Source organism: Dipodomys merriami, unplaced genomic scaffold (genome assembly GCF_024711535.1).
Source record: "Dipodomys merriami isolate MVZ:Mamm:240054 unplaced genomic scaffold, mDipMer1.0.p SCAF_1, whole genome shotgun sequence".
In the NCBI taxonomy this organism is placed as follows: domain Eukaryota; kingdom Metazoa; phylum Chordata; class Mammalia; order Rodentia; family Heteromyidae; genus Dipodomys; species Dipodomys merriami.
In genome coordinates, this window is record NW_027202270.1 from 49,498,250 (window position 1) to 49,517,629 (window position 19,380).

A 19,380-nucleotide genomic window follows, 5' to 3' on the forward strand; every position below is an offset into this window, starting at 1 on the left:
AAAAGAAACAAGAAGAATAACTTCTGGCTAAAACCCAGAGGAAGGGATAGAAGCACATACTGGAAGGTTGGAACAGAATATATAAGGAAAGGTCTGGTGCTACTGGTTCACACTCTAATTTTACCTACTTGGGAGGCTAGGAATTGAGGAGCAGAAATCTCCATGAGACTCTTATTGCCAATTACCCAATAAAAAGGGTAGATCAAGAACTAGAGTTCCAGCTTAAGCAAAAGAGCCAAGTGAGAGCATGAGGTCTTGAATTCAATCCCCACTCCTATCAACAATAAGTGAATAAGTAAATAAATAATTAAAAATGTATAGACATAAGGAAGAAAGTGAAATCAGAAAGTGTAAAAGCAAAACTAAAATGTAGGTGGGTTTGGAGAAAGAACACACACCATAAAATATTAGTCAATTTTTTATTAATTCTTGTAACCTTCCACTACTCTATCAGATACCATATCTAGGGTTTTGGCCAATATTAAAACTAAATATCCAATACAATCTTATTTAATTTCCATTCCATGAAAAAATTTAAAGATGAATTATTATATTTAGTGTGTATTCTTTACATTTATTTTTTTCTGATAGATATATTTTACATGATAGAAATTTACCTTTAAATGGCATTTCAAAGATAGAAACATAGACAGAACAATTAAATACAAAAACAAAGCAAAATCTTTATTCTTTTGGCTTGATTGTAATGTGGTTTACCGTTCTTTATGGTAATAGCATTTTCCTGCATGCATGTCACCAACACACTACAAGTCAGTAGCTTGAATATAAGGAATCTATGTTGAATGTTGCTTGTGAAACACAAAATGTTTTGCGGTAACTGGTAATAGACTTTCACTACCTGATTTTGTGGAAAAAAAAAAAAGCTTGGATCTCATACCATATGTGATACAGTCCTAGTGTCACATGGGTTGGTGAGATTATATCTATCTGTGTAAACAAACATTGGAACTGACTGATGATAACTGAGAAGAAAAAGACTAGGTGAAAACATCAGATTCAAGCAATGCCAAGAATATCAACTTGTCTTAAGCCTCTTTCAATGATAAGGCATTACTATTTGAAAGCAAATACACATTAGAGACTCAGAGAACAGCTTCTCCTTGAAATGTGTGCAAGTGTACAGTACTAATACAAAAGCAGAATCCTACACTGCGTCTTAGTCCTTGTTTCTTATTTTGTGAAGTGCTTTAATTTAAAAGTGCTGGGAACAGAAACTCACAATAGTGACTGTGACAACCTGAAGATACTTTTAATTTCTCATTTTATGTACAAAAGGCTGAAAAATAAAATAAAATGAACTTTTTTTTTTACAGTATTTATATTTTCTTAGAAAACTCTAACCATATATTTTCAACAGATCTAAGCAGCTTGCAACGTGTTTGTAGAGTCAGGCTTTCACCAAAGAGTGTTCAATGAAGATTGGAAGAATAAAAGCAAGAAACTCTTCATTGTGTGCTGCAACCTATTGCTTAACGACATGAAGAATGAGGTTTTGATAGAACAATTTGCTTTACTTCACCACTGACATATGGCTTCCCATATTGGACTTCTGGACAGTGGAAAAAAAATAAGATACAGCAGCAGCATTGGCAAGATCAACATGCAGCAGTGACAGCTTCAAAGTATAATGGAACCAATGACATCATATTACCTGTTGAAAGCTTGCAAACTATATTTAAGGTGGTACATATTTGATGCAATAAATACTGTGCTTAAATCATCATTTTTGTTTGCTCAAACATGCACCACTGGGTAAAATTACTATTTACAAAGCAGACTTGTTTTTTTTTTTAATTGACATATACTTATGTCAACCTTACCAAGAGCAGAAGATGGCTAAACAGTACTGCAGGAAAAAGCAGAATCAACTTTATAAAGTAGAGGTGGGGATACTTTTTGGCCAATTCACTTCTCTTAGAAAGGACTGATAGCTATTTTTTTAAATTTTATGTCAAAGGACACTTATCAAAAATGTTATAGTCATGCTGCCAGGACTCAAATGACTGTGTGATGGGAATGTGTGTATCTGTGTGCATGTGTGTATACATGTATATGTCTATACACGCACATATACATATATACATATATATACATGTTACATATAATGGTGTATGTAAAAATAAAACCACTCTTTAATGTTTGTGATTCTATGGAACATTTACAGGCACATTAAAATTTTTCTGGATGAAAGACTTTAAAAATATGAAAAGCTATTTAAGCACCTCAAAAATCTAAAAACATCCTGAAACAAGAAGTAAACTCTTTCGGTTTGTTATGTGATTTTTTTTCTTTTTATATACGTGAATGAGAATTGCAGCATGCCTCCATTGAAAATATACCCAGTTATACAATAGAGAAATGTAGAATTCCCTCCCTTTACACCCTCTCCCTAAACATAAACCCATTTACAAAAATAGTCACATATAAGAGAGTAAACAACCTGTGAATTAAAAGAAAAGGTGATAGCTTCACAGCACAGATTTCTGTAAAAACAAAGACAGGTGTGGGAGTCAAAACATACACAGCAGTGACATTTACTATTATTAAGTGTCACGTGTTGAATTTACATAAAAATTTAACTTCCCTCCCCCGCCTTTCCACTGGCTCCTGTATTCTGAGTAGCCACTCCGCTCTGCTCTCCAGCAGCTTCAGCTGGTTGCGCAAACAGAAACCTCCTACTGGTGCTGCTTCTCTGGTTTCTTGAGTTCCAGTTTCTGACCAGGGGTCCCTGTCTTGTTATAGGCACTGACCTAAAGTATACATTTGTAAAAACAGTCAGTTTGGCATAGACCTCCTGTGGGAGTCCTGTTGACACAAATACATCATCATCACAGGCTGTAAACAATTGATCACAAAATGGGATATCCTTTGTTTTTCTGTTTTCCTTTTTTTTTTTTTTTTTTTACTTTTTACTTTCCCTGATATCTTTCCCTTTGTCTTCCTTTTCTGATTTGTCTTTTTCATATTTCTCTTTTTCTGGTTTGGTCACACTATCATAGGAAGGTGGGGAAGTGGTGGATGGTGTCACGTCAGTTTTCTCCGGGGTTGAGTTCTCGTTCAGTTTATCCACGAGGATGTCTTCTTTGATAGGTGTCCCTTCGCCTTCTTTGCCTTTGTCTTTCTTATAAATAGACGAGACCTTTTTAACCTTCTGCTTCAGGAGGTAGCGTCTGTACGCTCTCTGGATGACGATAGCAGACACCTCCTCTTGCTTGCGTTTCAGAGTGGTTGTGATGGGCTCGTAAGAGACCTTGGAGGGGTTCGATGCCATGAATCGCTCTTCCATCTGTATTCGAAGGGCGTCCATCTCTCCACTCTCCCCCAAAACACGCTTTGTAAAAGCAAACAAGATGTCGAGGCAGTGGATCCGGTCTCCACTCACCATGGGCAGGTCCATGGCAATGAGCTGGACTTTGTTGGGTTTTGCTATGAGAAGGGGAGGATCCAGGGCAGCTGCAAAATCAGACAGCTTCGCGAATTCTATGAACTGGGTCGCATCGGGATCAAACTTCTCCCAAACTTCATAGAACATCTCAAAGTCATCCTCGCTCAGGGGCTCTGCGCTTTCTTCCGTGGCCACGCTGAAGTTCTCCAGGATGACAGCGATGTACATGTTCACCACCACCAGGAAGGAGATGATGATGTAGCTGACAAAAAAGAAAATCCCAACGGAGGGGTTCCCGCAGTCTCCCTTCACTGAGCTTCCTGGGTGATCTTTTTCAGGGTCACAGTCTGGGGGTCCGCTGTTAAGAATCGGGGCTAGCAACCCATCCCAGCCCGCAGACGTGGTAATTTGGAACAGGCAAATCATGCTGTTGCCAAACGTCTCAAAGTTGAACATGTCATCGATTCCAACTTCCCTTTTCACATAGGCGAAGTTGGACATCCCGAAGATGGCGTAGATGAACATGACAAGGAAGAGCAGGAGGCCGATGTTGAACAAGGCAGGAAGGGACATCATCAGAGCGAAGAGCAGCGTGCGGATCCCCTTGGCCCCTTTGATGAGACGAAGGATTCGGCCAATCCGGGCAAGGCGGATCACGCGGAACAGGGTGGGGGACACGAAGTATTTTTCTATCAACTCAGCTAGAAACATTCCTGTGGGAAACCAAAAAAGCAAATAAAATAGTGTTAATAATACCAGTGAACAAATATTTGCATTATCAGTATTATCTCATTTTACAAAATAGGGACATTAGAATCACACATACATATTTATCAGATGTACTTATGCAAATAATCTGTGATTCTTGTTCATTAAAATAAAGTTGCTGTGGTTGGTGTTGAATCATTAAGACAGTTATGCAAATGAAGGTCACTTTACCTTGTTCAAATACCTTCTATCAAGAAGTGATTCAATCATTAAGGGTTTAAAGGTGTCGCAAAGAATACAGTGGCCAAGTTCAGAAATGCATTGATACTTTTAAAACATAGTCATATTATGTGCCTAAGAACTATGAGCTGAAGGATGTGATTTTCTGTCAGTTGTGGGGCTTGAACTCAGGACCTGGGTGCTGTTCCATGAGCTCTTCTGCTCAAGGCTGGCGGTCTACCACTTTGAGCCACAACTCCACTTCCAATGTTTGGAGATAAGAGTTTAGGGGGACTTTCCTGCTGGGCTGGCTTAGAGCCATAATCCTCGGATTTCAGCCTCCTTGAGCAGCTAGGGTTTCAGGCATGAGTCAATAGCCCACGGCCATTAGGTGTTCTTGATGACTCTCAATCCTTCTGACATAACTGTGATCTATTTTATTGAAGAGCAGGCAGAATTATGAATAGGGGAAAATATAGGCTCTGGAGACAGACACACCAGGAACAGAATACTGGATCTTGTCTTAATGCCATCCTTTTGCTTCTATTAAACATACATTTATTTTTCCTCCATAATTTCTTCTAACACTTATCTTTGTGGTGAAACATTGAAGTTATTCCTTCTAACTTTAAAAAATATTCAATACAGTCATGTTGTCTACAATCAACCTACAGTACAATAGCACACTAGAACTTCTTGCTCCTGTCTCACTAAAATTCAATCCCTACTAATCAACCTCTTCCCTCTTTCCCTCCCATAGAGGTCCTCAGCATCTGAAAGCACCATTCTGCTATCAATGTCAGTGAGACATTCCCCATCTCCTAATTAGTTTATTACTACCCCATCACATTGTTGCGTCGGACAAATGGAGTGACATATTGTTAAAATATAGATAAGGTAGTGTAACTATTGACACAGCACAGCTCAGAGTTGTTGTGATTTGTTGCCAGATAAACTAAAAAAGAACACATCACATGGATTTTTTAGCTTCCCAGTGCACATAAAAGATCATGTTTTAGCGAATATGCACTGAATTTTATGAAAATTGAGGACTGGGGAGAATGATGAAAGGGCTGACCTTGATCAAGATTCATTATATTCATACATTACTTTGTTGAACGGCAACTCCTTTGTACAATGACTTAAAGATAAAAATAAAATTACGATAACGTCTGAGCTGTTGCATACATGGTGCCAATAAATTTACTCAATGCAAGGTTGCTACAGACCTTCATATCTGGAAAGTGCAAAAAAATTAAAAAGGTTCCTGGCATATTATTTGTCCCTCTATGTGCATGTTATTTTCTTGCTGTCTCCTCCAACAAACTCAGAGTATAGTTCAGAGATAGAGCACTGGTCTCACATGAGGTAAAGTCTCTGAGTTCAATTCCCAGAACTACTAATAAACAAACAAACAAAAGACCAAAGCTGATGTTTAAATCTACTTATATTTACTTTCAGTATTTAATGTTCTAAGCACAAGTGCTTCATATATTTTTTATGACAATGATTGGTTTTAGATTTGTGAATACCATATCTCCCCTTAAAAAGGAATACTACAAACTATAAGAGCATCTGAACTCAATATGATAACAAGAAGCTTATATTGTCTCATATATATATATATATTACTCCAATTATCTGGGAAATCATGTTTTTGAATTGACTTCTAATAATATATGTATTTATGTTTGTGTAAGTTGTTTAATCAAAAAAGTATTATACCACAAGAGTACTACACACAAGAATATAGCCAAATGCCTGTGGCTCACATGTGTAATCCTTACTGCTCAGGAGGCTGAGATCTGAGGATCACGGTTTGAAGTGAGCCCAGGCAGGAAAGTCTTATGTGCAATTAACTACCAGAAAACTGGAAGTGGTGCTGTGGCTCAAAGTGGTAGAACGCTAGCCTTGAGTGAAAAAGCTCAGAGACAGCTCCCAGGCCCTGAGTTCAAGCCCCATGACCAATAACAAAAAAGAATATTTATGAAAAAGTTGCATTTACTGTCATTTGAAGCGAGAAAAGATGAATAAAAGCTGAGAAAATACTTTGAGAACACTGTTACATTCCGAGTTGGAATTAGAAAAATGAAAATCCAAAGAACAGACATTAGACTTTTACTTGAAATTTGAGGATGAATGAGAAAGATTCATGAAAACTTCTCTAAACTTTTAAAACACTGATTTTCACTATCAAATTCCTTGAATTAAGTAAAAGCTCCTTTTCTTACCTACAATGGAGAGAATGACCACCACAAAATCAAAAATATTCCATCCAATGGTGAAGTAATAATACCGCAGGGATATGAGTTTCAACACACACTCTCCAGTGAACAGAACAATGAATACCAGGTTAATCCAGTATAGGATGTTGGTCATTTCTTGACTCTGGTCATCTGTCTCCACCATCATGGTGACCATGTTGAGGCAGATGAGGATCATGATGCTGATATCAAAGACTTGTTTGGTTACAAAATCAAAGACCATTCCTTGGAATTTGTTCTGGAAAAAAAATAACACAGACTTCCCATTTAAAAAGCATCAATGTACATAATTTGAACATAGCAATGTGAAAATGTACTCTTTAAAAACATTTCATGATTGTTTTATCCATGCCAGATAATTTTGTGTGCTGTTTTATCCAACTCTTTTCAAATGTATTGATGTATATTGCACATGATACAGACATTATAAACTGCAGATTCAGAATCATTTATTATGCTATCAGTTCCATAAGAACTTATATCCTATATTCCTTCTTTCAATATCTCATTTCATGTCCTATCCATAAACAATGCACTTTGATGACAAAAAAAATCTGATTTGGATTTTTGAACACAATGTCTGCTTTTGAAAAGAAATGTAACAAGAGACAGAAACATTTTCATCTACAAGGCAATGAAAGCTTACATGTCTGTGATTATGTATGTAAATGAACATATTCATTACTATGATTATGAAAGAGATATTTATGAATGGAAAGTGCATAGTGTATGGTCAGTAAATATTTGTAACTATATTTTTTTTATTTCCTGTACTCAGGAATGGGTATTGATATTACCTTTTTAAGACTTAATCAAAATATTTCCTCTTTATTTTGTTTCTGATTTCACATTCTCTCATCAAAACCACAACATCTTAAATCTGTTATAAAGCTTATGACAGGCATTTCAAAGTGGTAGTTTAAGGCAAAGAATATTAGTAGGAAAACAAATAAATATGGATCAAATTCTGTATTTTATTTCATTGTTTATCCAAGTTCATTTGTTAGTTTTGACAATTCATGGATGTATGCTTGACTTTCATGTAGGTAAATCTATGTGGAGATTACATGAGGTAGATCTATTTTAGAATAATCATTTCATAAATTACAGATCACAGATTTTTTTCCTAATCAATTTATTTTAGTTTTTGTGTCAGTCTCAGGGCTTGAATTTGTGGCTTGGGCACTGTCCCCAACCATTTTTGTTCAAGGCCACTTTGAGCCACAACTCCATTTTCAGCTTTCTGATAATTAATTGGAGATAAGAATCCCACAGACTTCTCTGCTTGGGATGGCTTCAAACCACAATCCTCAGATCTCAGCTTCCTAAATAGCTATGTGTGAGCTACCAGCACTCAACCTGAATTTTATCTATCTATCTATCTATCTATCTATCTATCTATCTATCTATCTATCTATCTATCTATCTATCTATCTATCTATCTATCTATCTATCTATCTTGTCGGTCGTGGGTCTTGAACTCTGTCGGTTGTGGGTCTTGAACTCTGGGCCTGGACGCTGTACCTCAGCTCTTCAACTGAGCCAAAGCACAGCTTCGGGCTTTCTGGTGGTTAATTGGAGATAAGAGTGTCATGGACTTTCCTGCCCCGGCCGACTTTGAACCAGGATGCTCAGATCTCAGGCTCCTGAGTAGCTAGGATTACAGGCATAAGCCACTGGTGCCCCGCTCTGAATTTTATTTTTAAGGAGTAATTTGCCTTATGCCTTCTTTTGCAAACTGAAATTCTCACTTGTAAGCCGGGTCTGATCTCAGACCTGATCACCAACTTGTAGCTCCTTGTAGCTGCTTAAGATTATAAACATAATTAGCTCGCTTTTCTTTAGCATGATATTGTCCCACTTAAGGTCAGGGTAGTAGAGAAAATAAGAACTTTGGCCATTGTCTTTAAACAAAAGAGAAAACTGCAAATATGTTGCATTAGTGTTTCTTTCAATTTGCAGAGTTGGAGAGAAAACAGGTCTCTGAGAGATTTACTAATTAGGTCAATCAATCCTTAAAGTAGTCTATAAGCATCCACTATTTCCATGTGGTATATTTACATTCCATGTGGTGTAAATGTATTCAGATTGTTCTCTATAAAAATTTCAGTGTTTAGGGGAAAAACAAAGGAGGAGGCAACAATGCTTGATAAGAAATGTACTCATTACCTTGCTCATGTAACTGTAACCCCTTGTACAGTATTTTCACAATAAAAACTTATTTAAAAAAAAAAAACAGCAACAATGGCAACTAAAGAAAAAAAAAATTTCAGTGTTATCAATTCTGTGTGAAACTATTAGCATTTAAAACTAAAACATCCATTTAGAAACATCTTGTGTGATAACATATAAACTGCATCGTATTAAATAATTTAGACTTGATAACCACAAATATCATAACAAATATTTCAGATATTTCTACTAGTCACAATATTAAGTAAAACCATCACGTTGCGAAAATCACAATAATTTTACTGTACAGTTTTGGCTGTGAAAGTGATAGCAGAGCTCTCACTGATGAAAAAATGTATATTATTCTTACAGCAGGCCGAGGAATGGGTTTTTGTGGTTTTTTTGAACCCAGTTTTTTCATTGCATTATAGTATTTCTTCTGTTCTTCTGTCATAAAAATGTCTTGACCTCCAAAGTAAAGAAACAAAAGCAAAAAATAGTTAAAATCATGTTCTTTGCAAGCTATAAAATGCATTTAATAATCATGTGTAATTTGGCTTCCATTCTATTCTTATGTTGTTGAGATCTATATTATTGAAGCTGCATATGTTCAATATACAAAGTACACTATAACAGCCATATTTGCACAGGAACATATAAAAATATCTAACTCAATTACAAATTTCCTAAGAATCTTACAGGTATTAGATCTCAAAGTATTTTTAAAATTTTATATTATTTGCTATGCAAATGTATTTTGGAGCATAAGGCAAACAGATATTTAGCTCACATTTCAGAGCAAAGATGAAGTTTTAGTATACTTATCTTCTTTTTTTGTTGGTTGAAGTTATCTATGATGACACCAATAAAAAGATTCAAAGTAAAGAATGAACCAAAAATAATAAAGATGACAAAATAAAGATACATGTACAAATTGTCTTCATATTTGGGTTGTAATTCTACCTATAAAATCAGAGAAAAATAATCATTAGATTTATTGCTTGATAATGTACAGCAGTGAGTTTTCAATTCTCTAAACATGTCTTAATCACTGAAGAGCAAAGGAACCAAACACTGAATAGGATTTATGAGCCTTTACACCTCAAATGCTAGCTAAAGAATTCTGGAAGAATATTCATTGACTTGAGACAGTCATTCTGGTAGGTGTGTAAGTTTTGTCTCATTTTGGTTCAGATTAGCTGTCCTTGATGACTAATGCAAGTAGAGCCAGTAACTTTTGATAATTTTAGGGGACAAGTGGATTTTATCTGTTGTAATAGAATCTTCAAGGTTTGTTTGTTTTTTTTTTTTAGCTAATGTATAAGAAGCTAAAGGGAAGTTGTTGATTAAGTCAGTAAAAAAAAAGAAACTTGAATGAATGAATTGACAAAGTAGCAAGCTATTGTAGAAAGTGGTGATGACTTACTATTTTTGTCAGATGTCAAAAACTCTTCACTATTTAAACTGTGTCAAGCCTCTTTGCTTCAATGGTAAATGCTATTAGTATCATACATGTAACATTGTTAGTTAGGATTCATGAGATAACCTAAGAAACCCCAAGCCCTAGCAAGTAGCAATTAATGATAAATTATTATTATTGCTAAGGAAAAGCAGTAAATAGGATTCTTGGTACAGGTGCAGTATTTTTATTTTATTTTATTTATTTTATTTTATTTTATTTTTTTTGTCGGTCGTGGGGCTTGAACTCTGGGCCTGGGCGCTGTCCCTCAGCTCTTCAGCTCAAGGCGAGTGCTCTACCACTTGAGCTACAGCACCACTTCCGGTTTTCTGGTGGTTTATTGGAGATAGGAGTCTCATGGTCTTTCTTGCCCCGGCTGGCTTTGAACCGCGATCCTCAGATCTCAGCCTCCTGAGTAGCTACGATTACAGGCGTGAGCCACCAGCGCCTGGCTTGCAGTATTTTTAATGTTCTTGGTCTCCATTTTGTGTGTCTGCCTCTGGGTGTCTGTCTCTGTGATTTTATGAAATGAAAAATAAACAGGGAATTTTCATCCAGAAAGTTGCTGCTGGTACTATATAGAAGTATTATTTAGAACTTAATTGCCATTCTCTGGTAAACCAGAAACCAATCACTTTTTCTAAAAGGTAATTTCCTTCCTTATAAGTAGTGAGGAATTAAATGAAATTAGAGAAACAGTTTCATGAATACTGATGTGTTTAAGGTAGATAATGAAAATTTCTGCTTTCTATCCACTTCCCAGAGAGAAATATTATTGATTCATTTGTTTGTTTTGCTTCTGGAATTCCCCCCTGCTGCTTGTCATATAATTCCTATCAAAAAGAAGATCTAAAGCTAAAGTGAATGTATTACAGATGAAGAAAATTGCCTGGAGGCTTAGTATATACAAATGATCAGAATTATCAAAGCTGAAAAAACCAACTTCTGATTTTGAAAATACAGTTAATACAGATTAAAGTGACAAATTTTTATGCTTAAAACTAAAAAAGTAAAAAAAGCCCTCATTGTGTAGGTAATATTTTAATAAAACTTTTAAAGAAATAATAGAGCAAATATTTTTTAAATATAAACTGATCTGCAATTTAATTTTATGGACAATATCATTTAATCATAATACTGTGGAAATACTTACTTGATCAAATTAAATATTTCCCTACAAAGAAAGACTTACATTTCGAGAGTCAACAGCTGCATACATAATATCCATCCATCCCTTAAAAGTGGCCTGTAAAAAACCATATTATTTAATGTATTCCCATACAATAATTTCAAAAAATAGATTATCAGAGTAAAAATGTAGAAAAATCTCTAGAATAAAACATTCTGGATGTTTTCACTACAAAGAAAGAATGAAGATTTGTGGAAAAACATATTCAGATCTAACCATTGCACAGTTCATACATGCATAAAACATCATATTGAAATCTTCAAATTATGTCAGTGAAGAAGGCAAGTTTCACTATAATTAGGATTCAGTCAAATACACATGTAAAATAGTTCAAACTTGATATTTAACTTTTGGGCAACATATAATAGCCCAAAGTTAAAATGAAAATATTTTAACTTTATATTTTCCTGTGACACCTTCACTTAATCTCAGCCCAAAAGCTAAGATTATGATACAGTCAATAAAATCTTTAAATGCATGTTTAATATCTACAATTAAAATTCTAGCCGGGCGCCGGTGGCTCACGCCTGTAATCCTAGCTACTCAGGAGGCTGAGATCTGAGGATCGCGGTTCAAAGCCAGCCCGGGCAGGAGAGACTGTGAGACTCCTATCTCCAATAAACCACCAGAAAACCGGAAGTGGCGCTGTAGCTCAAGTGGTAGAGCGCTCGCCTTGAGCTGAAGAGCTGAGGGACAGCGCCCAGGCCCAGAGTTCAAGCCCCACGACCGACAAAAAAAAAAAAAAAAAAAAAAAAAAAAAAAAAAAAAAAAAATTCTATCATAAAAGCAGCATCAGTAACATTTGCCCCTCATGTAATTCTAGAAGTATATATAAGATAAATTTCACAAATAGAATACAAACATAAGTTCTACTGTATGCCTCATTATTTGATCATTTATTTATTTATTTATGTTGGTCGTGGGGCCTGAACTCTGGGCTTGGGCACTGTCCCTCTGCTCTTCAGCTCAAGGCTAACGCTCTACCACTTGAGCCCCAGTGCCACTTCCAGCTTTTTTTTTCTTCTGCTTATGTGGTGCTGAGGGATCAAACCCAGGGCCTCATGCATGCAAGGCAAGTGCTCTACCACTAAGCCACCTTCCCAGCCCCTATTTTATCATTTTTTTGTGTAAATTATTGCATCTACAATATATTCTAAAAGTTATATTCATATGTTTTAATTGGTTTTTTATAGTTATGATATGCAGTATATTTTGAAATATATATGCACTATGAAGTGGCTAAGTAATGATAATTAACATATACACTACCTCACACATATTTTTGTATTGAAAACACTTAAAATTTGCTCTAAAATTTGATTTTCAACTAAGCTGAAAATCAACTGCTAATTATTAATTACAGTTACCATAATGTACCATAGAGCTCTACAATTTATTTTTCCTTCTAACTAAAATGTGTCTTTTGATCAACATCTTTCCTCTTATACACTTCAGGTCTTTGTCTCAGTGATATGATTTCACATGTGAGATCATGTGATATTTTTTCTATTTGTTATAGAGATTAACCTTTCTCCCGATGGCTACATTAATTTACATCTTCATCAACACCGTGCAATGTTCTTTTTTCCCAGTCTTACCAACATTCTTTGCCATTCTTCTTTTTTGATAATATTCATGCTAAGGAGCAAGAGGTGTTAATTTATTATGAGAAAGAAGAACTTGGGACTCATTTTAATTATAATAACAGAGAGTAATGAAATGGTTACTTACTACTTGAAGCAGAGAAAGATATCCAAGTCCAACGTTATCAAAGTTGACTTTCACGTTTTTCCACCTGGCAGTTTGATTGCTGTCTATGAGTGCTTTACATTCACTGTAGTTGTTGACCACACTTACATCAAACATCTCTCCAGTGGTATAATTAATGCAATGATAAAACTTGCCAGCAAAGAGATTCACTCCCATGATACTGAATATTAGCCAAAAGATCAGGCAGACCAGAAGGACATTCATTATGGATGGAATGGCTCCCAAAAGAGCGTTTACAACCACCTGGCACAGAACGGGCAGGGGAAGGGGGGAGGGAAAGTAACTGAAAAACCAACGAGAGATACTTATTTGTACTTACATTTTATTAACAGAGTGGTGGCCATGTTATAGAAAATATATCTGTATTTCTTGATTTTGAATTTTGTGTGGAAATGTTTTGTAGCTCAAAGTAAAAATATTGAAATGATAATTCAGGAGATAAAAATGAGTTTTATAGGATGCTTTCGACAGTATAAACATTGCTACATATAAACTTAACATATTTTTTAGATCAAGGGATTGAACTAATTTAACATATAATAGATGATTAAGACAATTGAACTAATTAAGATGTGACAGTGACATGGGTATAAAATAGAACCATTTGGCTGCTAAATTCAACAGAGAAAATATGGCAGTTATTTTCATATTAAAAGTTTGGCACCCTTTTGTTCATTTAATTTTTGTAGAAAAAATTCTACAAAAACAGTGACTAGAAATTTGTAAGATAAAAAGAATTTAACAAGTAAGTAACCATACATAGATGATTACATATAAACACACCTACTTGCACCTCATTCATCTCTGGTGGTATTTGCCATATTCAGATGAAGTCTAAGTCACTATTTCCTCTTTAAAAATATTTAAATGTATTTTACTGTATCATAATTGTGAGGCATGTACTACATATAATCAAATATACAACAATAGAGCATATAGTCAAAAATTTTTAAAAAACCAAACTTACTAAACTCTTAAAAAAGCATATAGTTCTTTTTCTTTAAGTCACTATTTTCAAATCTCACAAATTTTTTCTGAAAGATCTTTTTGAACTGCTTAAACCACAGAGACAGGGCATGGTCATTTTCTAGGTGGTGAGGGCATGCGGGCTCATGTTTTATGCCCCAGTGGAAGGCAAATGTCAATACACATTCTTTTCTGTTTCTTTCTGACACTTTTCTAAGTGAGTATTGGATTTCTACAGCTGACCTACTTTTTAGTCATCACCATCTGTATTTGAAAGTTAAAAGGGTAGATTCATAGTTCAAAAGTCTCAAAATGTGTTTCATTTAACAGCGAAGAACGATGAGTCATAATTTGGTAGTTTTGAGTCACAGAAATTATGATTTCCTGTCCGTTTATACATGAAAAATATCACTCTTGATTTACATCCACAGTCTACACACATACTAGATATTTTCCATTGTGTAAAATCCAGTTAATTAGAAACAGGCATTATCTGTGCATATGAATATATAGATATGTGATAACAGATACGATTACAGATGTCTGATAAGTATTATCTTGATTGGTGATTGGTTTTGTGTATATGGGTGTAACAAGTTCTCCACGGATCTGTCATTTCTAAGGTACAAAGCATCTGGCTATTCACAACTATAAATCCAGTAAATGCTTAAACCTTTGATCTTACCCTCATTCCTTCAAACCGGGATAAAGCTCTCAGTGGTCTCAAAGCTCTTAGTGTCCTGAGCGATTTGATGGCACCAAGTTCTGAGTAGCCCAAGGCATTTGCAGTTAAGCTGACCAATGAAACCTGTGCACACACAAATCATACCAAATAAATCACATGGCTATCATCTCATTTGCAGTTAAGCTGCAGATGCGAAATCTATACAGGAAAAGTAAAACAATTTCATTTACAAACAACAATGTCCATTCAGTTCAACCTTGCTCTACGCACTAAAACAGGAGTTCTCAAACTTCAGTGAGTTTCTACATCATCTAGGGAGTTTATTAAAAAGACTAGTAGCTGGCTGAGTCTGATTTAATCAGCTTGAGCTAGGACCAGAGAATGTGTATCATGTTTCCAAGTAAGGCGAATCACGTTGATTCATAACCTACATTTGGAGAAGCATAAATTATTAGGTCAAATAAAATTTGTGAATTAAAAGGAAGAAAAGAAAACAAACAACTACAAATGAAAAAAAAGGAGGAAAAACAGATTTTATTGTAGTAAAAAATTATAAGGATGTTTTCTTCAGTTATACATACAGGTGACTAATTCAGTTGATTAAAATTCTCATCTCTCAACTTAAAAATGCAAGATAAAAAAACTGTCACAGTTGGCACTGGTAGCTGAATTTTCTTTAAAAAGAGATTTTAAAAATTCATTAAAATTACACAATCTAAGAAAAGGCACTTTTTTCTAATGTACTCAAGAATTGCAAATGCATATTAACAGAGATAAATGAGTAATATAGCTTTAAAGGTATGCTATTTGTAAATATTTAAAAAAATTTAATAAGTGAGGTACATAGAAAATGGTTTAAAAACTTGGTTTATTTAAATTAATTTTGCACATGTGTTCTGAAAGTTTAGAAAAAATTATATATTTATCTTTTTTTATTAAATATTTTTATTGTAAAGATACTGTACAGAGGGTTACAATTACATGAATAAGGTGATGAGTGCATTTTCTATTGATCATTGTTACCCTATACATTTATTTATTATAAGTGCTTTATTTAGGTTTTCCACATTTTAAAGTCTTAAGTTTTGTAGTCTCTTCATGAATACTTGAAGAGCATGACTGTGAAAATTTTTTGCAAGTAAGACAAGGGCATTGACAGTATTTTACCTTCTCTGAAGACAATATCAAAAAGATACACATTAAAGGATGAAAAGTAAAAGTTAAACATATAAAAATAAACAGACTCGTCACATGAGTAAATGAAATGATAAAATATGCCATTTTATGTAACCCATGTAGCTAGATTCGAAAAGAAAATGCATTCCATTCCCTTTCTCTCCCTTCCCCTAACTCCTTTTGTTCCTCCTTTTTCCTCCTCTCTTCTCCCATCTCTTTCTTTCTGCTCCCCTTCCCTCCTTTCCCTTCCCTTCTTCTTCCCTTCTCTCCCTTCCCCTTTCCTATCCTTCTTCCCTGACACTGCAAAAGTATTGGAACTGGTCTTTTCCTTTTATTTATTTTATTTTATTTCACTTTATTGTAAAGGTGATATATAGAGGGGTTACGGTTGCATAAGTAATGATATATTTCTTGTCACACATTGTTACCCCCTCCCTTGTTTTTCTCCCACTTTCCCTCCCCCGGCTCACTGCTCCCCAAGTTGTACAGTTCATTTCCAACGTATTGTCTTGTGAGTGTCGCTGTTGCATTGGTTCCCCCTTTGTCCTTTGTCTCCCCTTTGCTTCCCCAAGTCAGATAAGTGTGTATATAAGACACAGGATATCAAAATAAAAATAGTGACAAAAGGGTATAAACCAAAGGAAACAAATGAAAGAAAAAATAACTTTACACAAAAAAACCCACAAATTTTTTTAAAAAACACAAAATATAAAACATTTCCAAGTCTTGGGGTTCATTCCGAATAACATAATTTTATATGGTCATATAGTAATCCCCTTTCATTTCCATCATTCTTATAAACTTTCCTTCCTAAAAGTTCAGGCTAGTCTTAGCTTTTCTTTATAAGTAATTCTTCAATGGCATTACTTTTAATTTGCTTATTTTTCTTTTTTATTGTAAAGATGCTGTACAGAGGGGTTATAGTTACATGAGTAAGGCAATGAGTATATTTCTTGTCAAGTTGTGTTTGCAAATTTCTCTGGATGGTGTCCAGAGCTCTTCACACGCTTTTCTAACTTATCTTTTGCACATTATCATTTCCCTAAAAGTATTTCCTCTTTCCCTCTGACACTCCTTACGCTTCCCCTCTAGTACCACTTCTTATTTCTTGTATCAACACATCAGTGTCCCTCCCGCATCTGGATCTGCTGACAGACTCACGCTTTACTGCCCCGTGGAGGCTTTACTCACACAGTAACCTGTCTATGACCAGTGCCAGTGTGTCCTGAACACCTGTCTCTCCTTATTATTCTCTATAAGCTCCTGTAAAATCAGAAAAATGGCTTACTCACACTTGTATCTCCTAGAGCAGAATAGGTGAGCAATACACATACTTGATATAAAGAGAAGTACTGTTACTTGATATAAAGCAAAGTTTGACATATAATCATAATATATTTAAAAATCTGAAACAGTAGATATTAGAGTATACTAGGTATTATGAGTGCAAGTTGCAGGAAAATTAAACTTCCCTTAACAACTTCTTATTCAAGTAGTGCTCACTTAATGGTTTTATAGATGCATGGATACATTAGATATCATTATCAATCTGCCAAGCTGGCATAGCTACATATATAATAGTGAGAATAAATAATATCATGTACAATCTCATAATATAAGTAAAGAATGGTTATAGATTTTACACATTTTTCTGTTACAATTTCCAAACATTTGTGGAATTAAATGGCTTATTTTGAAAACACTTGAAATATAATTTTGCATGCATCCCTTATATATTACATTTAGCAATAATTTGTCTCCAAATTAAATTATTTTAAAATTACCCTGAAATCTGACATGTATGCATCCTTAATAAATTAGTTTTATTAAAATCTTGTATTTATTAAAGAAAAACTTAATCTTCAAATAATTGGCCAATAACTAATCTGATTATACAAACCAAGCTGTTTCTCTTGCCTTTTGAACCCTCAATGTTCCTTATGATTAATATTTCACTTGTTTGATAAATATTTCTCAATAGGTTTTGATGATAACAGGCTCTATTGGTAAATATATTTGTGAAGGTCTTGAATACTGTGACTTTGTGAAGGATCAGTGGAAAGCCCAACATTTAAAAATGAACATATTATTCTATAAAACTTGTGATTTCACATATTAATTCGATGTTAAATCAGTGAAGTATAAGATGTCTTTGAACAATTTAAACATTCATTTAAATTAGCAAAAAGTATCCTGAATGTTCTCTCACTGGAAAAATACCCTAAAACTTGAATTGATGCAACATTTGCTGAAAATCTGCCATGTGTCATCTGCCATTGCTAGAACAGATCCCAACCATTACAATCAAAGAAATGGAACACTGCAAGCTGGGGGCCATTGGCTCACGTCTGTAATCCTAGCTACTCAGGAGGCTGAGATCTGAGGAACGCAGTTCAAAGCCAGCCCCGGCAGGAAAGTCCAAGACTCTTATCTCCAATAAACCACTCAGAAAACCGGAAGTGGCCCTATGGCTCAAGTGCTGGAGCGCTAGCCTTGAGCAGAAGCACTGAGGCAAAGTACCTAGGCCCAGACTTCAAGCCCCATGACCAACAACAACAAAAAAAGGAACACTGCAGAATACTCACATCCACAATTAGGAAATCCAGCCAGCACCAGGCATTTGTAAAATACATTTGAAAACCATATGCAACCCACTTTAGAAGCATTTCCAGGATGAAGATATAAGTGAAAACTTTGTCGGCATATTCTAACATGGTCTTGATGGTTTTGCGCTGTTCAATATAAATATCTTCAAAGGCCTGTAAATTTAAAACGACTATGTTGAATTTCATTGTCACAATCTCCAGCATGTTTTAGGGAAAAAGAAGGGGAAAAAGGGATACAAATCTCCTCTCTGGTGCCCAAGGCTAGCAGGCCGTTTCGTTTCTCATAGCTGCATTTGCTTTATAGCTATCTATATGAAAATGACTTTGGCCATTTCAGCAAAACATGGAACTTAGGACATTTTACAATGCTTGATAAGAAATGTACTCATTACCTTGCCCATGTAATTGTAACCCCTCTGTACGGTATTTTCACAAGAAAAAATTTTAAAAAATAAAATGAAATAAAATTTGGATATTAGGGCACCTAAATTTTAAGTGACAATCAGCTGTTTCTTTCTAAAGAAGGACATAAAAAGTCATAACTAATTTGTTGAGTTTTGAGTAGGCCTTTTCTAAACGTCAGTCTATAGCAACAAGTTGCATCATCCTGACAGGGAAGGGAAAAGTCGCTTTCTCTCTTTTCTGCTACATATATTCTCTCAATCTTCCCCCATAGGTATGTATGGGCGTATGTCTGGAAGTTCCGCTGGCATCATTTTTCATAGCTCTTGAGGAAGTTCTTGTTGAGGAACTCATATTC

General features: G+C 35.0%; 1 protein-coding gene across 2 annotated transcripts in view; it reads right to left on the reverse strand.

The window, feature by feature from the left end:
- Nucleotides 1-405: 405 nt before the first annotated feature.
- The window catches only part of Scn2a (sodium voltage-gated channel alpha subunit 2), a 124,008-nt gene continuing 105,033 nt past the window's right edge, over nt 406-19,380 (reverse strand). For both annotated transcript variants that reach the window (XM_070021800.1, XM_070021810.1), the window contains exons 20-27: nt 18,600-18,773; nt 14,839-14,961; nt 13,149-13,430; nt 11,421-11,474; nt 9,595-9,732; nt 9,140-9,244; nt 6,565-6,835; nt 406-4,119 (exon numbers count right to left, since the gene is read on the reverse strand). In XM_070021800.1, coding sequence (XP_069877901.1) covers nt 2,924-4,119; nt 6,565-6,835; nt 9,140-9,244; nt 9,595-9,732; nt 11,421-11,474; nt 13,149-13,430; nt 14,839-14,961; nt 18,600-18,773 — 2,343 coding nt within the window. In that variant the 3' untranslated portion in view covers nt 406-2,923. The remainder of the gene's footprint in view (nt 4,120-6,564; nt 6,836-9,139; nt 9,245-9,594; nt 9,733-11,420; nt 11,475-13,148; nt 13,431-14,838; nt 14,962-18,599; nt 18,774-19,380) is intronic.